This window comes from Blastomyces gilchristii (genome assembly GCF_000003855.2).
Source record: "Blastomyces gilchristii SLH14081 genomic scaffold supercont1.11, whole genome shotgun sequence".
Classification (NCBI taxonomy): Eukaryota; Fungi; Ascomycota; class Eurotiomycetes; order Onygenales; family Ajellomycetaceae; genus Blastomyces; species Blastomyces gilchristii.
The window spans coordinates 1,617,464-1,636,776 of NW_003101672.1; the positions used below are offsets into that span (position 1 = coordinate 1,617,464).

General features: G+C 47.8%; 6 protein-coding genes across 7 annotated transcripts; 2 read left to right on the forward strand and 4 right to left on the reverse strand.

Moving 5' to 3' along the window:
* The first annotated feature begins 27 nt into the window (after positions 1-27).
* Positions 28-3,145, forward strand: BDBG_05680 (small nuclear ribonucleoprotein). Its single transcript, XM_002624126.2, has 3 exons — positions 28-133; positions 251-442; positions 527-3,145. The coding sequence occupies exons 1-3, from the start codon at positions 131-133 to the stop codon at positions 704-706; spliced, it is 375 nt and encodes a 124-aa protein (XP_002624172.1). The 5' UTR covers positions 28-130; the 3' UTR covers positions 707-3,145.
* BDBG_17295 (uncharacterized protein) lies at positions 1,446-5,473 on the reverse strand (the record flags this gene model as incomplete). The annotated part of the gene is made up of 4 exons (XM_002624128.2): positions 1,446-2,845; positions 2,913-2,997; positions 3,627-4,772; positions 4,871-5,473. 4 exons carry the CDS (start codon positions 5,471-5,473, stop codon positions 1,446-1,448), a joined length of 3,234 nt encoding a protein of 1,077 aa, XP_002624174.2.
* Positions 5,474-5,774: 301 nt separating this feature from the next.
* BDBG_05683 (phospholipase A2) lies at positions 5,775-8,631 on the reverse strand (the record flags this gene model as incomplete). Its single annotated transcript, XM_031722264.1, has 2 exons — positions 5,775-8,063; positions 8,602-8,631. The coding sequence occupies 2 exons, from the start codon at positions 8,629-8,631 to the stop codon at positions 5,775-5,777; spliced, it is 2,319 nt and encodes a 772-aa protein (XP_031579105.1).
* On the forward strand, positions 8,509-11,112 carry BDBG_05684 (exocyst complex protein exo70). Its single transcript, XM_002624130.2, has 3 exons — positions 8,509-9,036; positions 9,100-9,317; positions 9,374-11,112. Exons 1-3 carry the CDS (start codon positions 8,753-8,755, stop codon positions 10,753-10,755), a joined length of 1,884 nt encoding a protein of 627 aa, XP_002624176.1. The 5' UTR covers positions 8,509-8,752; the 3' UTR covers positions 10,756-11,112.
* Positions 11,113-11,139: 27 nt separating this feature from the next.
* On the reverse strand, positions 11,140-15,171 carry BDBG_05685. 2 transcript variants are annotated; one of them, XM_031722265.1, is made up of 3 exons: positions 14,116-15,171; positions 13,624-14,050; positions 11,140-13,541 (listed from the first exon to the last, which is right to left on the reverse strand). In XM_031722265.1, exons 2-3 carry the CDS (start codon positions 13,862-13,864, stop codon positions 12,499-12,501), a joined length of 1,284 nt encoding a protein of 427 aa, XP_031579106.1. In that variant the 5' UTR covers positions 13,865-14,050; positions 14,116-15,171; the 3' UTR covers positions 11,140-12,498. The 2 variants fall into 2 exon arrangements, with proteins under 2 accessions (XP_031579106.1, XP_002624177.1); XM_002624131.2 differs by having other exon boundaries at positions 11,363-13,541; positions 14,249-15,171.
* Positions 15,172-16,849: 1,678 nt separating this feature from the next.
* Positions 16,850-17,985, reverse strand: BDBG_05686 (uncharacterized protein; the record flags this gene model as incomplete). Its single annotated transcript, XM_002624132.2, has 1 exon — positions 16,850-17,985. Exon 1 carries the CDS (start codon positions 17,234-17,236, stop codon positions 16,850-16,852), a length of 387 nt encoding a protein of 128 aa, XP_002624178.1. The 5' UTR covers positions 17,237-17,985.
* Between the last annotated feature and the right edge of the window lie 1,328 nt (positions 17,986-19,313).

Genomic DNA, 19,313 nt, shown 5'->3' on the forward strand with positions numbered 1-19,313 from the left:
ATTAGTAAGTTCGGAGGTTTGTCTGGACGTGAATTGTAACTATCAAACAGGAAAAGAAAGAGAATGCGCTGGCTGACTTGAGAGAGCATTCTTCCTGATCTATACTGAGTTGGATGGGCATCGTTTGATCATGGTATGTTCATAACCCCCCTGCCCAGCCTTCCGCAATTCTTCCCCTCGCCTCCGGCCCTGTCAACAACCATATAGCAGCAGATACTCCTATACTAACCCTTGCCTCTATTTCATCCAGCTCCCTCTAGGCCTTTTAACAGCTGCCCAAGGCCATCCTATGCTCGTCGAGCTGAAAAATGGCGAAACCCTCAACGGCCACCTTGTTAACTGCGACAACTGGATGAACCTGATCCTCAGAGAAGTCGTCCAAACAAGCCCTGAAGGTGACCGCTTTTTTAGATTGCCTGAGATGTATGTGAGGGGGAATAATGTACGCCTCTTATCACCAATTCAACTCGCATTAATATATATACACACATATATGTATAGATCTGGGCTAACTCAACATCATTAGATCAAATACCTACGAGTCCCTGAAGAAGTCGTCGACCTAGCAAAGGACCAGCAGCAGAACCAGCCGTCGAATCGTGCCCGTGGTGGTCAACAACATCGCGGGGATGGTGGCAGGATAGATCGCGGGAGAGGTGGGGCCCGGGGTGGTAGGGGACGCGGAAGGGGAAGAGGTGGCAACTGAATTCAGAGATATTCTGTCATAACTCCTTTTCATATCCGTCCGTCTGCTTTGATACCCAGTCAATAGGGAGGCCGTGTGTCTCTGTGCGCGCATGTGTTTTTAATGAATATGAGACCTGCTCTCTTTGGGCATCCCCTTTCAAGGATATGTCCACTATGCATGGCTATTACTCTTCTGGGAAAAATCATCCGGCGTTTGTCGGCATGGGGTTAAAGGGGGATATATGCATTTATGTGCAAAAATGAGCATCATGTTTTCTTTTCTGGCTGCATTTAGCTGATACATTACAGCTTCTGCGTAACTGATGTATACGGAGTCGGCCCCGGCGGGTACGCCAGCGTTTCCTGAGACGGGTTACAATATCGATGGACCTGTTAGGCAACATTAATATTCGAAAGTGATCATGATGTATTGACTGCTCATCTATCTCTATCTGACATGGACAATTGTTTCATTCCCTATACATCCGTATCATCCGAATTATAGCGGGCATGGACATTTTTTCAGGCTTTTCTATGTCATTAATGCATCCCCTGCCGACTCCCCGAACGCCTCGCATAATATATAGTACAGCCGAGGGTCAGAACCGTTCCCGTTTATGAATCTCTCTTGTAATCACCCCCTTCCGAAATGGCGTCATCAGCCCCCAAAGCCTAGACATCTGCCACCTCAGGTTTATCTCAGAAGCGCCCACCCCCCGGGGTCCTTCAACCTCGAAACCCGCACAGGCTCAATGAGGTTACAAGGACCTCCTCAAAAGCTCCTCCTTTGGAGCATTGGGATCAACAACCTCTTGCTCCTGTTGCTCCCGACCTCGCCAATCTGCCGCATGGCTCTCTGTAACAGGCTCTCCTGGCGCTGGCTCCCGAATAACTTTCCCTGCAGTAGCTGATACCCCAGCCTCTGTTTCTGGTCCCTTTTCCACCTCCGCATACTTCCACACAACCTTCAGCCGATCCAAGGCCTTCACGCCCCTATTACTCGTCCCTCGAATCCCATCCAGCGCCTCCCAGTCCACCTCAAAGACTCCAGAATCATACGCATGCCCACCTTCGAAGTATGCATTAAACCAGACGTGCGCAACGGATGTAATCATCGTCCAACTAGTGTATGTGGACAGGGCTCGCCGGTCGATACTGATATTTACGTCTGAGGTGGGAATTATGACTTTATTTTGTGGGCGGAGGATTATGGCTGGAATGACGGTTTCCATGTCTGTAGAGGTAGATAGGACGCTTTGGAACATTTTGGACCAGGGTTTCGGTGTGGTGATGGGTTGGAATGGCGGAGCGATGTCTGAAGGTATGGGCGGCGGTGACGTATCTGGTGGGATAGTTAGGCTACCGGTATCATTCAACGTGCTCTCATCATCGTCCTCCTCTGGCGTCGGCCTAGCTTTCACCTTCCCCGTCCCATCCTCACACCCCTTCCATTCGCCACCCATTATAATCTTCTCACACCGATGAAACCGATGAAAACACTTGATCCGCCTCCCCTCCTCAATAAATCCCTCAACGTCCACCTCCACCCCATCTCTCAACCCCCATATATGCACCTCCAACACCTCCACAGGCCTCTCCACATATACCTTCCCCAGCTCCTTCGTCCACCGATCCACATATCCCACCCACCTCAGTTGGCTGGGTATACTCACACCTTCCCCGAACCTCGCTCTCATTCTCCTTTCTGTAAACCGCCTTAGCGCCTCCTCAGCTACCCACCCCCGCTCACTAATCAGAAAGCTACACGCAATCGTCCCGCTCCGCCCCTTGCCAGCTTTGCAATGCACGACAGCCACCCGTTTCCCCCTCTCATCACCATCACCATCACCATCACCTTCGTCATCCCTAACCTCACCTTCCATTTCCCCCATATTACCCCCATCCCCTAGCAACCAATTCCGCATGCTAGCCATGATATGTGGAATAAGTGCGAAGGGCGGTGGGTGGTGGTCCGGAAATGGGAAATGGTGGATACGACCATAGACCTCTTCATCTGGGTATCCCGTGCCTTCCGCCCGGAATTCCCAGATTGCCCAATTTTCGCCGTGTTTGAGGTCTAGGAAACGGACGAGGGAGTCTGTAGGGTTGCGGTACACACGGCGGGGATAGGTAGAGGAAGGTCCGGAAGTGACAATTACTAGGAAAAGTAAATCAGTATTTGATAAGACACAGTACTGAAATGTAATGGGATAGCTTTGACGTACTCTCGTCCGTCACATAGCATAAATCAAGACCAGCTTCGGGATGACGGAGTCGAGGGCCCGCAACTATCTGGCGGAGAATGGAGGCCTACTATCCAGTCAATGAAATTAGTCGGTTAAAGAGTCATGAATTTACTTCAAGAGACCATCCGGTTGCCGATCAATTGGACCGGTAAGCACAAGTTCTTAACAGCGGGCATACACACCATGGAAAAAAAAAAAACAAAAAAAACGGAGCAGCTTCACGAGGTAACTTGATCGCCGGGATCAATTATTGAATGTAAGTTCGTTTTCTATGTCAAGTTACTGGATACATAGTTTGGGGCATCCTATAAATTGAGGCATTGTTTTAGGCAAGCTATCAACTGGCAAAGATGTTGCCTAATATAGACTGCGATGGTCAATTGAAAATGGTTAGCCTTTCAATTTGCTCAGCGCCGATGATGTCATTTTAATTTTGCTGCGATTTCGGTGATTTTGTTTCCAGCAATTAACACAACGCAGCTACAATTACAAGGCGAAATTGAAAGGATAATTTTCAGAAAGTGAAAAAGAATTTTCTCGGGTATAAAAAAATCGTTATTTACAAGGCTCCCGCATGTATTTATTACCTACTATAGTAAGTACCACATCAATATCCTACAATCGCATCCGGATCTGTTTCCCCCTAGCTTCTTCTAAGCTCTCCATCTTATACGATATATATTATTAACGAACCGTAGGTCGTCTAGAAATCGGTTTACGTATCTCGGAATCGTACTGCAAAAGCTTCGCATACTGATCATCAGAATTGAAACATCGCGTGCGAACATGAACCTTCGACCCAGGTGTCAACGAAAACCCGCTATCCATCATCTCAACGAAATACCTATGTGCCTCGCGGAACCGTCCTGCATCTACGCAGAGCAGTACCAGGTATTCATATGTCATCCGGTCCGGGAAGACGTCCAGGAGAACCATCTCCTGCACAAAGAAATTTGCCATATCGTGCGCGCCTGTGACGCGGCAACCGCGGATAAGATGGTTGAAGGTTGTGGCCGAGGGCCGATGTTCGAAGACGTTAGCTAACTCATGGTAAAATTCTAGAGCGACGGTCATGCTTTTGTGGTGGACCGCCATTTCGATCACTGCGTTTACAGCTACCAAAGGCACTTTGAGGCGTTCTTTCGTTTTCATATCTGCCAGCGTCTGCCAGACGGTCCGCGGCCGGATGCTCTTTTCGATGCAGTAGGTGAAGATCGACCGTGTGGCTGTCTCGCCAAGCTGAAAAGTGGCCTTTTGGGCAGTGCAGAGGACGCGCAAAGCAAAGTCAAGGTCGTCTGCGGCGAGGTAAGTGTCGACAAGACAATTATAATCTTCTAGTAGGAAAATGCCCTGGCGCTCTCGTAAAACTCGGAAAACTTCGCCGGCTAGCCATGTATTACCTGTCCGCGACGTCATTATGAGGATGTTGCTGCAGACCCCGTAAGGCGGATTAATGAGGCCGGGCTGCACGCGCTCTTTCCATATGAAGCCGACGCATTTCTCGTGGAATGACTCGCTGGCTGTGACGAGGATGTGAAACCACAAGTTTGGTGAGAGCTCATTTCCGCTATTTATCCATTTAACCATCAATTCTAAGATCATGTCGAAGTCTTCGACTTCACACAGATTATATATTAATAGGCTGTAGAGCCATGGTTCGACTGGGATGTTCTGGGCTTGCATGCGAGATATGTGGTCCAGCGTCATCTCAAACTGTCCTTCCCGGATGAGTCCAGTTACGATATTATGCCATCCTTCAGGCGAAATTGTCAACCAGCGGTCGCGTAGGGTGTGAAGGATTTTCTGGCGTAAGAGATAATCAGGGTGCACCGCGAGAACCTGGTTATTGATTGCCCTCCGGCATTAGTATAGGTGCAAATCAATCTTCTGAGAACGAGGAGAAGAAGGGCATCTCTAAAACAAGGGGCGGCCGATACCTTCAATACTGCATGGAGAGTCGCCGAGTCAATTGGTATGTTATTCTCTTCCATCTCTTTTAGTAGGCTTCGGACGTGCTTGGAGCATCCCATCAACGCATCGGTATTAGCCGTTATCAGCACGGTGTAGTGCCATGTTTGTGGCTGAAAGCCTCGTCTCCGGATAAGCTCCCTCATTAATTTCATGGTCAATTTGTAATTCGGGATTCCCTCGACCGTCTTCCGTAGTGCCCTTTCAATGTGTCCATCTGTTCTCATTCGAATAGACCAATCCAAATGCGTGTAATCTTTGAAGGTTCTGTGAGGGAAATGTTTACTCCGCGGGGCTTTTGTAAAATATTGGTCTATATCGCCTGGTATTTCTGGATCATACTTCCCAGGCAGCGCGCCATTTTCCGTTTCGAGATGTGATTTCACCTCCGGGGAGAGCAGAGCGACTTCTCTCGTTCGCGTGAAGGATCGGGCGGCGGAGCAGGTACTGACGGGGGGATTGACATATTGTTTCAGCCGCCTTGGGAAGTTGGGCCACCTCAAGGGTGCCTGTTTGTAGGACGGACAGAGGCAATGCCATAACCCGTCAGCTACAATGGTTCTCGCAGGCATGATTTGGTTGGATGTCGAGGAATGGCTTCAAAACGTTTGAGCTTGCGCAAAAGTGGTTCTTCAGGCCATGATGCTTAGTCATCACTACTTTCAAAAATTTCAGCCCTAAATACATGTACATACAATTGACTAACAGTTGTCCAATGAATCTATTATATTTCCTACATGTGTAATTTAAACATGGTCTAAACGTCCAGAGTTCCTCCGATGGATATCCCATGCCAATAGCTTGCGCCAACAACTTATTGTATTGATTATCTGGACAGTTAAAACCAAAGGGGTAGCACCAGCAGAACAAATATCAAGTGAGACGCACGCCCTCCAACTCTCCTTCCCGTATCCTCTGTAACCTGGCCCTCTTCTTCCTTTCGTAAATACCCCGCACTACGCGCTTCACCTGGTATTCACCTTCCGCGAAGTTGGCTTTGGCAAGCCCAATAACGCCATCGACTTGTTCTGGTGTGTAAACAAAATTCCAAGTACTCATGAAATCGTTGCTAGCAGGGTCTATCGGCTCCACAGATCCCGATTGCTCTAGAGATGTATTTGCGTTTTCCGAGCTACTTATTGGAGCAGTTGAGGGTGCGGCCTGTTTAACCGCGGGAGCGGCAGGGTTTTTCAAAAGTGGGAAGTAGACAACCGCAATTCCGGCATCAGGATGCATAAGACTGAAGTCGGAGTCAGAATCGTCTTGCAGAGGCAAATGGAACAGCCTTTTGGATGGCGGAGGTTCTGTTGTGGATGTTTGCTCTTGGGTCGTCCCTAGCCAAACATTACAGTAACCAAGATCGGTCATTTCTGGGTTTGGTGATGATCCCGTAGTATCTTGGCTCAGAGTGGTTCCTCTGCTCCCCACATGTGTCCCTTTACTCTTGGTGCTTGGTTCCCGACTCTGTTCTTTGGCAACCAAGAGGCTCTCATCTGATTCCTTAACTGAGCTACTCGAAGCGTCCTCAATGCCTTTCGCGGTTTCTATAGCTGTTGTTCCTGGTTTTGGCCAACCAGACCCAATTGGCCACCCTTTGACACCTCTCTGCCGCGCGTATCCTTCCACGACCGAAAGCCAGTTTTCTTCCTTAATGTCGGCTGACGCATCAAAAACCACTATCATATCAACATTGCGGCCGGGGCGGAGAAGAGGGTATATAGGTAGATTGTTGCTCATTCCAGCATCCATAAGACGGAGCTCTTTGTCCGTAAAAATTGACTCTGGGCACGTTTTTGGAAGTCGATCCTTCAACCCGAGCGCGAAGTTCGGTATCGACGCAGGATCGAAAGGGTGAACACGAATCAGGTCATCACTCTTCCCTTCCAGCACGGCATCGATGCCACCAAATCCGGCAAGTCCTCGCAAAATTGGCCTCACCTCTTTGTAGTAATGAGCAAGAGTGGCACAGAATGCGCTCCCCCAGATACCCATAAACACTGAGATCCGTAATTCCGGTACGGCGAAGTCTTTAGAAGTGGGGACGTCTAGGCCTTTCCAAAATTGCCTCCCAGTTGCCCACATGGGAATTCCTGCACTGAACCCCTCGCAAAATAATTCGTACGGGGTAAACTCGAACCATTCGAACCATGTTTCTTGTTTTGTCTCTGGCTTTGGCTCATCCGATATGAGGTTCATAGAGAGACCAGGTACAGTTGTATCTTCGGGAGGGATCTCATGGCGCACAGCAGTGTATATTGGGAGAGGATTCGCGCCATTGTCAATGAAAACTCTCTGGTTCGAAAGCTTAAGGTCGCGATCATGTAAATCCAACGGGTTTCGAGTCGGAACTAAAAGCCTAGAAGTCAGGAGCAGACCATAGATGTCTACCAATCCAAATTCGGACTCCGGGCTGGCTTTCAGTTTTTCAACCAAGCCCCTCAGTAGGTATTTATTAGTTGGGACTGTTGTCAGTTGTCTAAGTACTTCGGGTGGGAATGCAATGTGAATTCCAAGCCGCTTTTTTAAGTGTTGCACTACCTTCCCAAAATCTTGACCCCCTAATGACGAATTGTAGATCGTCTGCAGCCAACAGCTCCCACTGACACCAGCAGTATACATGGTGCAATCCCAAAGCCCTGCCTCTTTCGCGGCAAGAAAAGAGCCTGTACCGGCGACAAGGGCGCGTAGGCCACCACCTGAACTACACATGGCAATTGTAGGTATATCGTCGGGATGGACATCTTTCTCCTTTAAGCCAAGATAAGCTGCTAGCGATTTGACCATAGCTTGTCTACGCCTCCATTGGAAATACCTCTCTTCGCGACATAGACCCTCGCCGATCCGAACCCGGGCTTCCCGAGTAATCTCGGGATTCAATTCAGCATCTTGAGCTTCCGACCAGATCTCGTCGGCCAAAGACCCTTCCGACATTGTTAATTCTCGTTGGAGTGTTTGGATAGTCGCGGGAAGCAGCGCCGTCCATGCCGGCGCGACATATTGCTTGATTAACTCCGGCCAATTCGGAGACACAAAAGAATCTTTGGCCACACTGATCTTCGAGGTGAACGTATCCCATGCAGATTGGGACGTTGGCAGTTCGATTGGCAGCTCCTTGGGCGGTTTGGCAAGGCGATCGCTCACCAGTGTGGCTGCAAGAGTGTCCTGCCAGACGTATCAGGAGGGGCCTGTGATATCCTCGAGCTTTTGCATGGCTGATTTAACGGCAGCGGAGTATCCTTGGAATCATCCTGCTTTTCCCATGTGCCACAATCCCGATCTGAGTTGTTTTTAATCGAATGTATTCCCGTTGAGTGATAATAGGACCCTCCAGCTGCAAAAAGCGCCGTCCACGTTAAAGGCAGTCTCCATCTTGCGATTAAAGCTCTAGCAGTGCCCATTGAAACGAGGACACCACCGGCTTCTACTATCTTATGTAATTCATGAACCACGACTCTAGCTAGGAAGCAGAATACTCAGAATGTTGCGAAATATTCAACAATTCTGCTAACCTGGAATTCTTAAATTCTAGGACTCCAGCGGGATGACGCAATGCACGTGATAGTGACTTCGGACTATATTTATTCCGATGGTTCCATTTATGGACTAGTGGCCGTCTTTCGGCGATATCATTGTCTGATCCCGCTTGTTTATTCAACAACCATAGATAGGGCTGGTAACAGCCGCTATCTGTGCTACATACAGCACATTCCCTATTGCCACTATTGATCATGCTTTAAAAACTTTCTTCTTTGTTTCCTGGAACAGCGTCTGCTGGCTGAAAACGCCGCTAGAATCCTCAAGCAGGGCGCATTCACCTAGGATTGCCAGGGCGCAGATTACTTACCTGAGCCATGGTCGGGATGCGGAACACGGTCCACGCAGAAGAGAGTGCGGAGGTGGAGGTGCTTTACGCAAATCTTGAAAAGCTGAACATCCTAACCAAAAAGATCCAAGGTTCCATGTCTCGCCTTGAAACAAGTGGAAAGGTGGTGAGAGATGCCATTGGGCCAATCTACAGCAACACACAATCGTTGCAGGTCACAAATGCAAACATAGATAAAGTCAACGAAGCTATTGATCGACTTCGGCAGCCTTTAGATGTCAAGGGGAAGGAGGAGGCTATTATTCGGGCTGGGTAAGCCGTCAGCTTAGATCAATTATCAATCTCTTTTTTGGCAATAATTAACGTATTCTCTAGGCCCCGGAGTGCTGGTTTGGCCCAATATCTGGGGGCTCTGAAAAGACTGGATCGTGCACTCTCAGATCTAAACTCTACAAACCTTCGTTCGAATCAGAAAGCCGTGTCGGAATTTAGCACCTTGCTTAGCACCGGAAGCAGTAAACTTCAGGAGATGTTCAAAGGAACTCTACGAGAGAATGTCGCCACTGTAGAACCATTGCATTATATCACAAAACGTAAGCATCTACCAATGACCCTAGCTTATCCGGAATACCACTCAAAAGACCTATAGAACTGCCGTTCCCCACTATTCCGAGTGAGACGGTTTTGGAGCTCTCGCCTGTCTGCGCCGCGATCAGCTCGGCCGCAAGCCATGGTCCACAAGTTGGACAAACAGAAAATCCCGCTATCAGGATATACGCCGATATTCGCGCTCCTTATATCACAAGTAGCTTGCAAAACCTCGCCACTGCATCTATCAACACAGCCAAGCGGAAACCAAGCGATGGCCCATATCGGCAAGGGACCAACGGTATAGGGATGTACGCTAGCGGTCTCGAGGGTATGCTCCTGGCAGAGCATGAGAATATTTCCCAAATATTCCCTGCAGAAGAGCAAGGAAAGGCGCTCCAAGCAACCAGTAGACCAGCGATAGCGGAGTTCTCAAAAACCCAACGAGAACTAAACATGTATATCAAAGCCAACTTGATGACAGACTGTTTCCTTGCGTTTGAAATAATCGAGATAGTCACTGGGCTCTCATATCGACTCGATTCAGCCACTAAACAATTAAAAACCCGCTTTTTCGAAGCCCTACGGCCGATCCGCGAGACTGCCAAGTTAGCGTTGTCTGAATTGCTGGAAGAAACACGCCGCAAAGCCGCAGCTGTGACTGTTTTACCCCCCGATGGTGCTGCCGTCCCCCTTGTAGCAGAAGTCATGAATTCACTATCCGCCCTAACGGCGTATTCCAAACCACTAGCCTCCATCCTCACATCCCTCGGAGACGGAAATTGGAAACCATCAAGCAAACCCAACACCACCCCACTAGATGTTAGTCCCGATAGCTCTGCCATCCTCTCCCACTATATCCTCGACGTGGTCGAAGCATTGCTCTCCGCTCTGGAAGCCCGCGCAAGATCCGTGCATCGCGCCAAACCCATCCTCGGCACCTTTCTGGCAAATGTCATGTGCATTGTCGACCGCTCAATCCGCAACAGCAGTGAACTATCCCGCTACCTCTCCACCCCGGAAAACAGCAGTCGACTAGAATTATGGCGCAAAAAGGGAGTCTCCACCTATCTTGATGCCTGGCGAGACCCATCCTCTCACCTCCTCGACGTCCAGTATACCAGCAGAGCTGGTGCACGTCCCACCTCTGGGGGCCAAGTAGACTCCGGTGCCATTGTCAAAACACTCTCATCCAAGGATAAAGATAACATCAAGGATAAGTTTAAGGCTTTCAATTCTTCTTTCGACGAGTTGATTATTCGCCATAGATCATTGACTATGGAGAAGGAGGTGCGTAGTATGTTGGCCAGGGAGGTGCAAGCGGTTATTGAGCCCTTGTACGCGCGCTTCTGGGATCGATATCATGAGATCGATAAAGGCAAGGGCAAATATGTCAAGTACGACAAGGCAACATTGTCCGCACAGTTGGCGGCGTTGGCGTAAATTATCCTTATCTTCGTGAAGGGGTTTTTTACGCGCGGTTCTCCTCCCAAAATCACAGCGGCATTCCCCTCCTTGTCTCCTAGCCGTCCAAGCCTCTTGTTCTATTTCTTTCCCGGCTATTCCATCTTCGAATAACCATCTGACTTACTAATTCTGACATTCCTGATGCTCCTTCGCTGGAGTTATGGTGTCAGTGAAAAACCCTTCGATCCTTCTCTCACCTGCAATCCCCTCAAGCTTTAGCCTTTCATACTCCCCAATTCCCACTTTCCAGTTGCCTCAACCAGCTTCCTTACAGCACTTGATATCCCTCTCTATGTAGTTTTGCTTTGCCTTTTTTTTTTTTTTTTTTTTTTTTTTTTTTTTTTTTTTTGGCGGGGAATCTTTTGTTAATCTTCCCCTATCCTCCAATTCTCAATTTTGATTATTCAATATCCTTTATTTTTAACAAATTTCATCTTCGTTGCTCTAAACAATATTTAAAGTTATAGAACAAGCACAGGTAACAGAGTTAAAAGGGGTCTAGCACGTACGTATCTGCTCGCCGCATGCTCATTTCATCCCAGTGGGCTGGTTCTAAATTAAGAGTGGTTCATCAGTCTGTCAATCAGAAGGAATAAACGGGTGCCATTCTATTATCACTCGCGTGTGAAATCGGTATGATCAAAGAAATCCAGGGCTACGGAACTGAGAACTGGGAACGATTTCGGGGGGTTGCAATACATATATACATGTAAATACTACATAAAGGGTTGAGTGTGACGGAAAATGTGTCAACCAAGGCTAGCTCTCCTGTGTGTATTCCAGCCCCTCTTCCTCCAGTGTTAACTGGTGGTGATTGAGCTCTTTTGCCCCAGTAGCTGACAAAATGATATATATGATAAAAGCGAAAAAGGAGAGAAGTAGACGAGCGAGTGATCAGGCGAGTGCTTGTATCGAAACATACCAACTCAGGTAAATTTTCTAATATCACATCACATCGCTCAAGCTGTTTCATCTGACGATGGTTAGAAGCGGGAGCGCGAGGTGGTTCGACGGGAAAGATCTGTTCTCGGAAATTTGTCATGGTGGTATGTAGATATATATTTGCTAATCGTTTATGCTTTCGAATTACCTCGAGTGCCTCCCTTGATGCGATCATGGCACAAGGGGGTTGAATCCGCATTCTGGGAATTCAGAGCCGTTGACTTTCAGCGAGTTTCCTATATATATTATATACATCGCCATGGATTCGAACAAGCCCCATTCCGCTTGTCATCATGCTTCATCGAGAACAGTATATTCGCCCAAATGGTTGGGCCTGCAATATAGTATATATATATTCTGTAGTTGAAAACAAGAAAGGAAAAGGGAACAGGAGAAGATGTATGAGTTCCTTGCGGAAATCATCCAAGGGGGGGTAATAATGATAACTAGTAAGGGAAAGACATACGATAAATGGGGTATGACAAAAAAGAGAAAAGTTTAAAGAGGTAAGGGTAAGGTATTCATCACAAGACTAGTAAAACATAATGAAACGCTCAACACAGCCCTATAAATAATAAAACGTCAAATAAAAACGTATTCAGAGCTCCTAGGTCGACAGGAAACATTCCGGAGCGAGGTATATAGAGGGAGGATAAGGAAATAATCTTCCAAGTGTGAAGATATTCCATTCCACACGTATTTCCCAGATCCAAAAGAGATGAATTTCCACAAAAAAAAAAAAAAAAAAAAAGGATGCCAGCATGAGAGTTACAAAAATTATCGTGCGGTACCAGGCATTTCGTATATGTTGTCCGGAACAGGTCCGGTGTGCGTTGCACTCAGCTGGTGCGGGCTCACTGTCTGAGGTGGGGGGGATGTGCCGGCTGCGGGAGGGCTACTGATAGAGGCTGCAGGCAGGCTTCCAGGCTGGATATAACTTCCGCGATTTTGATTGTAATATTCAGTTGATTGGCCCAAAAGTGGTTGCGACTGCGCCTGGAGAGGGTTATGGACAGGTGAGCCTCCCATTTCGGCAGGAGCTGGAGTGGGGATAGGATGGTGCATATGAGGAGCATAGCCCGGGCTGTAAGGAGGCGCTTCTCCTTGGGGTTTTTGTTCCGGTTGGTAGTATCCTGCTCCAACCACTGGCGGTGGTCCACCGTAGTGAGGAGCATGCTGTTCATGCATCAACGGTGCGGACGGAGGTGGGCCTGGTGGAGCAGCATTGCTCTTCTTCTTCCGGACATAGAATAGCACAATAAATCCGACAATAGCACCAACGCCTACAATTACTCCAGCAACGATGCCGCCAATAGCACCACCTCCTAGTTTCTTCTTTCTGCCGCCTCCGGTGCCGATTTCAGGTTCATCCTCTCCACCTACCTCGTCGCTCTGCCTAGGGTTCGAAGGTGAGCTGGAGGACGTCCCTGGAAGTGTTGCAGAGGGAGAGCCGACAGATATAGAGAGGGAGGGAACAGATGTTGTTAAGCCAGATGCCAGGGTGTGATAATTGGGTCCGTAGCGCGACGAAAAGTATTCGGACATTGGAACAACTTGCGAGGAGACACCTATCGATGCTCTGCAACCAAAGAGGCGTTTACCACCGCCGAAGAAATATGTCCCGCAATAAGGCCTAGTTGTCTCTGCACATCGAGTGACCCTAGGGTCACTTGAACAAGAGGAATCGCATTCATCTTCCCAATTCAGACACTTGGTCGCGATATCGGTACATTGTTGGATATTCGAACTTGCACAACAACCAACAGCCGTGCCATACTGTACGCAGTTTGCCCCGGCATACGCACATGTCAACAGGTTATCTGATTATTCACATCGCATGGGTTAGCAGGTCAGGTATCAAATTGCGAAACTTATTTCTGAGAAGGAACAACTATGACTAACTAATATCACTGTTGACCAAACCACAATAGTATCCAGGAGCAGGGAAATCAATCGCTGTTCGCGACGCCCTTTTCGCTAATTCCTTTGGAAGTCCACGGGGGACTAGAGGCGGTGTAGTCGGGCGAGGAGACATGCCGAAAGAATCAACCATCAGATTAACGGTTTCACGAGGGAGTAACCTGTCCGACAGGGCGTCTGCCCCGAGGGAGAGCAGAGCCGCTACAAAGCTCAAGCGAACCATTGTAATCGACCAGATCCGGCCCGCGTTGTAGAGCACGATCTCTTACGCACAAAGGCAAGGCCGGGTTGATAGTCGGCGTGGGTAGGCCGAAATTGCCAGAGGAAACAGTTGCTAGTCGATTCAAGGCGTGGTCGCAGAAAACGAATGAAGGCGGCAAAACAGGGAGCCAAAGGCGATTGGCGTGGACTATGGATAAGATTAATAAATGAAAAGTGAATTGAGAAATCAAAATGGAGCCGTGAGACACTCACCTTGAGCTTTGGGTTTATTGGAATTAAAAACGAGAGAATCAAAGCCAAAGGGTCAAGGAAGGATGAGAACAGGAGAAGATGCGAAAAGCGGGCAAACTCCACCAAGAGGTATCAAACAGAACGGGATACTAACACAACGCCCGTATTGCCGAGCCTCATCCCATATTGACCAGTGCTTGGGAAGGAAGGAAAGCTGCCAGCGCAGTCAGTGGATGTGGAGTGGAAACAAACACGAGGTTCGTGCCAATGGCAGCGGTGTACTTCGATTGTTAGTCCACATAGCCTCCTACCCTGACAGCGCTAAGCTCGTAGGATGCTCTCGCTAACTTGTGGTGGGCATCTGAGCCATCTTTGGGGTTTTCGAGCAACCTTCCATACAATACAGCCCACACAGCCGTGGCCTTGCCTCGAGTTTCGCCAACCAAGCGGGACATCTGGACATCATTATTTCTGGCTAGCAAAGGAAGTTCCTTCACTTCCAAGGGGTCCTTGTATCATTTTCTGTTGCTTCAAGCGCGGTGTTACTGTTGCTTGGGTCTATGCTTCGAGCCAAAGAGAGGGAGTGGAAGTTCCGAACCCGACCAGATGGACAGTTGCGGAATCACACCTTTTGCAATCACACCTTTTGCACGATCGACTGCGACCCACAGGCTCTGCTGTTCATGATTGAAAAAAAGCCTTCTGGCGGGTAATAATGTGTGTCTCCATGTCCTTTTCCCTTCTCCTGAAGGCTGCGACTCCGACCCCCCTCCACTGGTCTCAACAGCATGAGAACAGACCCAGGATTTCGTCAGGAATGCGCTGCGGACAAGCAATTCACCAGAACTGGATAGGACAGGAAAGGGGGTTCTGGCGTTTGGTGGCTGCATGACCCTAAACAAACAAAGATGGGATGGAGGTCTTCTTCGAGACGGCGTCCGCTTGGCCTCAAACCCGCCTTTCCTATTTGGGAGATAAACAACCTCTCAGCCGCATACCAAGGCCTCCTCCACCCTCGACGTCCGCGTTCCCACTGGACAGCCGGTAACCACGAGCAGTTTCAATTCCCAAAAGGAACGCCATTGGTCATAGGACTAGGCGTTATATCGAACTAGCCAGCGTGCAGGCTCGCTTGTCCTTCCTCTAATAAAAAGCGCGATCAGACATCAGACACAACCAGCGACCTCATGGGATCAGAAAACGTGGTGGAGGAATAATATTTCCGCTTGAGCCTGGTCAGTTCAGGCGAAACACCAGGGGAATTAATTAATGGGCTTTACACCCTCACATTTCGGCTTTCGGCTGGCAGTGCACATCTTTCTAAAAATTCCTCAGGAACAACTCCGTTCTGTTCCCGCCAGTGATGCGCAGAGAAGGATGGATCGGGTTTCGAGATGCAGCGCTATTATTAGCAACAACTCATATCAACTGATCAGCTCCCCTCTCTTATCATTATTCTTGCGCTTTCTTGAGGTTCCCCCTCGTCAAGGGGGTAAAAGGAACTGTATATGTCTGGGCAAACCCAACCTAACGACGTTGCGCCATGGACTGGCTGACTTGCATTTGTGTGAGTGATGCACAACTTCGATTCAGTTTTTTGAAATGACTGTACAATGCAGTGTCCAGAATGAGTTATTTAGGACAGCCCCCATTGTTACTTTACTATGGTACAGGGAGACTCAGCGCCAAGTTGGAGCCAAATAACAGCTGGAACTGAAATAATGCTGAGAGACTAACTGAGATGTATGGAAATGAATTCAGGTGGAAGGAATATAACAAGTGAGATATAACTCTTCATTTATATTATCTTTATTCCTGTCAAGGAAACTTGAACTAACCATGAGACTTGTTCTGTACAGACTGTACATATACAGAAATCACTAGAACAATGTTTTGCTGAACAAGTAACATGTGCCAAAATCTCTCCTTCGTGCTACCAACACCAACTGCAGGGAGTTGGTGAAACAGGGCATGCACAATCATGTATGAATGCCCATCCTAACATTTTCAGACTCCAACATATGAGGAGCTCATTCTTCATATAAAGGAATGTCAGTGCTCTCTACCACTGGAATGTGTTTTGATAGTCCACCAGCCTTTCATTCTATGATTTTCTGGCTCTGATCATGAATGCACGATCATTGAAAGCGGAAAATCGGGAGTTAATAATAAATGATAATAATGATAATCTCATGAATGTACTTCCAAACGACGAACAAAAATGGCAACCGATCAAACCAAAAAAAAAAAAAAAAAAAAGCATTCACTAGAATTTATCATCGCCATCATCCAACCGACCAACCATCCGGACGGCAGAGCGCAGAGCTAACCAATAAAGTTCCGCAGCACCGTACCAGTCAGCATACCATCACGTCCAACCACATACAACTTCTCCCAATTCCATTATCATCACACCTACCCCACTCTCGTCCACCGTCCCGTTCATCTTAGGGCATACGCAAATCAAAATTTACTATATGTATACCTATATGATTCCGCATTTTATTATGCTCATGCTCATTACCATCAGCAACAGCGGCAACAGCAACCCCAGGATTTCGGCTATGCAGATCTACATGACATCAGGAACGAACGCGTGCACCTTTCCGTGCTGTCGGGTAGATCCAGAGAAAAGACGGTTGGTCGGAGTGCCACGCATGCCTGAGGCGGGAAATCCATTCGGCCAAATGTGTTCCCTTCGACCACTGCCTTCGTCCGTTGCCCGTGGAGTGTACACCGTGTATATGTGGGATATTTAGATCAAAAGCATGTTCCATTTTAACGATTCTGCTAGCTCAGGGCCATTTATTGCTGGTGTGCGATGACGCTGGTGCTGGCGCTCGTGCTCTTGCTGATGATACTGAAACTTGCTGGGGACATATGAAGCAAGATCATTCAAGATTATATTGTCAAAATAGCCGCATTCCATACTTCCAGGGGGATGTAAGGAGTGCACCAGCAGAGCTGAGGCATCTGCGAATCTCGCCCATATCCGCCCTATGCAAGTGACGTGTGTTCTGCAGTGGACAGAATTACTAACACCAGCATTCCCTTCGCTGATGTCCGCCGCCTGGCCTTCCACCTCGTCCACTTCCCAGATAGGGGACGGGGCAAGGAACTTTTCTTTTCTTATTCCCCCCATGAAATATATACATACGCTCGTGTCCCAGGGTTTACCAGCATATTTTTTCCTTTTCAAAAACTTTCTACATGTATATCCTTATATCATACCATGCTACGTTTTCCGCATTGTTCATCACTACGGTTATCATTAGATAGATTTAGGTGTAACAAGGTCAGCACGCTACAAAACATGCAGAGGGGAATTTTAAGGAGAAATAAAAAGAAATTTGGAATAATTACATGTGAACATGCCCCAAAAAATATATAAAAAATATAAAACATAGCACCATAACACTAATGGGTTATCAGCCACCAATTACACAGGCCATAATTAACCGGGAGGATGGATAAAACAAAAGAACAAATGACCAGGGAATTCATAAAATAGATCATATCTCTAGCCAGGCCAGCAACATTAATATTCTGCCCGCAATATTTAATATTCTACTCGGCGAAACTTTCAAAGCAGAGCAGCAGCAGAGCGGCTAGTGGGCCATTGATTGGTCCATTATTTGACTTTGTATGAAGCGGGCGCACATGAGAAAGGGCGGGGAAGGAGCCTGTAGGCTGTAGGCTGGACTGGATGGGCGAGACACGGGAATTGGGAATGACGTCGTTTGTTGAGCAAATTTTGGAGAGAAGAGAGACTGAGAGCCGGCAACGAATTCTCCTGCAGCTGGTGTATATCTAATGATTACAACTGTCTTGGCAGTGTTTCTTCTGTTTAGCCTGTCTTCCGGACTTCAATAATATCACGGATTATCTTCTTTTCTTCTCTTCCTCTTCCTCTTCCTCTTTTGTTCCTCCTAGTTTCTTTCTACGTTGGTTGGTCCGAAGTTTCTGCCTATTTCCTAAAGCAGAGTAGGGCCTGGTGGCCATGTCATGTGACTTGTAGTATTACTTATTTCTGTATCGAACTGTGTGATACGATACGGCGTAAATTACCCCCAATCGTAGCAGAAAGTTCCCTCTACCCGGGATATCCTTCTTTTTGGAGGCATATTGCAGGTTCCGTATACATCTCGAGCTACAGGCCCATGAAACCAGCCGCGATAATACAACAATCTTCGCGTGGATAAATGTAATGTAGGTGATTGATTGAGGGGTACATGTACTGTACATTACAGAGTGCAATGTTGAAGCAGCAGAGCAGGTACCGGCGATACAAGCGCCTTTCCACGGTACATGTACATTACACCACATCCCCCATCTTCTTGCGGTCTAAGTTATAACTGCTCTACAACAATCAACCTGTAGTATTTATTATATTGCAGCATTGTCCAGTATATATAGAGTTACCCCGGACAGAGCAGGCATCGGAGTCCATCTACGGAGTACGCAGCTAGAGAGATACACACTTCCCTACCTACCTTGACGCCCGCCAAGCCAATCCGCCTCCGCCATCGTCCCGCTTGCCCGCAGCATGTCCCCTCGCCAGCCCTGACCTCGGCATCGCATCCTCGCCCAGTCAGTCACCGCCCAAGCTGGTGGGGAGCTTCCCGTTCTCCTCCGACCCTTCTACACTACTAACTACAAACTACACAAACTACTTACCTTACCGTACTCCGCAACGACTAACCAACCACTACCTACTCACTCTACTGCTGCTACAACTCTCCAATTCCTCTGCCAACTCCAGCGCTGAGCAACCGGACCCGGCTACTATTTTGGACCCCCCCCTCGACTGCTAAATAACACTCCTACTACTGCCGCTAACTAGTTCCTATCTGCAATCCGTCATCTAAATCGTCTTCTTCTTCTGCCTCTTGCTCACGATTCTTCTGCTTTCATCGCTCCCTCCCCTCTCCTTCCCTCCTTCCAACAGGAGAAAGAAAGAAATGAATACTAGAAGCCAAAAAGATGAAACTCATTTAACAAAGAATCACTCTGATTACTTTGTTTTTTCTGGCATTACTGGTCTGGCATTACGAATCCCTATCGATCTATTATATATCTATTACTCCTCGCACGACTAGGTCATGCTACAGCGACACTAAGAGTTATTAAACGACTAATAACAATAGTAATAAAAAAGAACTGATCAGGTACGTATATCACTATGTAGAAAAAAAGTATTTATATTTATTTTTTGTTTT

Bases quoted from the DNA above. Each gene is read 5' to 3' on its own strand.
- BDBG_05680 (XM_002624126.2), top strand. The intron at 443-526 runs GTACGCCTCTTA...CAACATCATTAG, and splicing joins TGTATGTGAGGGGGAATAAT to ATCAAATACCTACGAGTCCC.
- BDBG_05685 (XM_031722265.1), bottom strand. From the start codon at position 13,864: ATGGTTCGCTTGAGCTTTGTAGCGGCTCTGCTCTCCCTCGGGGCAGAC. The intron at 13,542-13,623 runs GTTAGTCATAGT...GTGAATAATCAG, and splicing joins TTTGGTCAACAGTGATATTA to ATAACCTGTTGACATGTGCG.
- BDBG_05684 (XM_002624130.2), top strand. From the start codon at position 8,753: ATGGTCGGGATGCGGAACACGGTCCACGCAGAAGAGAGTGCGGAGGTG. The intron at 9,037-9,099 runs GTAAGCCGTCAG...CGTATTCTCTAG, and splicing joins GAGGCTATTATTCGGGCTGG to GCCCCGGAGTGCTGGTTTGG. The intron at 9,318-9,373 runs GTAAGCATCTAC...AAAGACCTATAG, and splicing joins ATTGCATTATATCACAAAAC to AACTGCCGTTCCCCACTATT.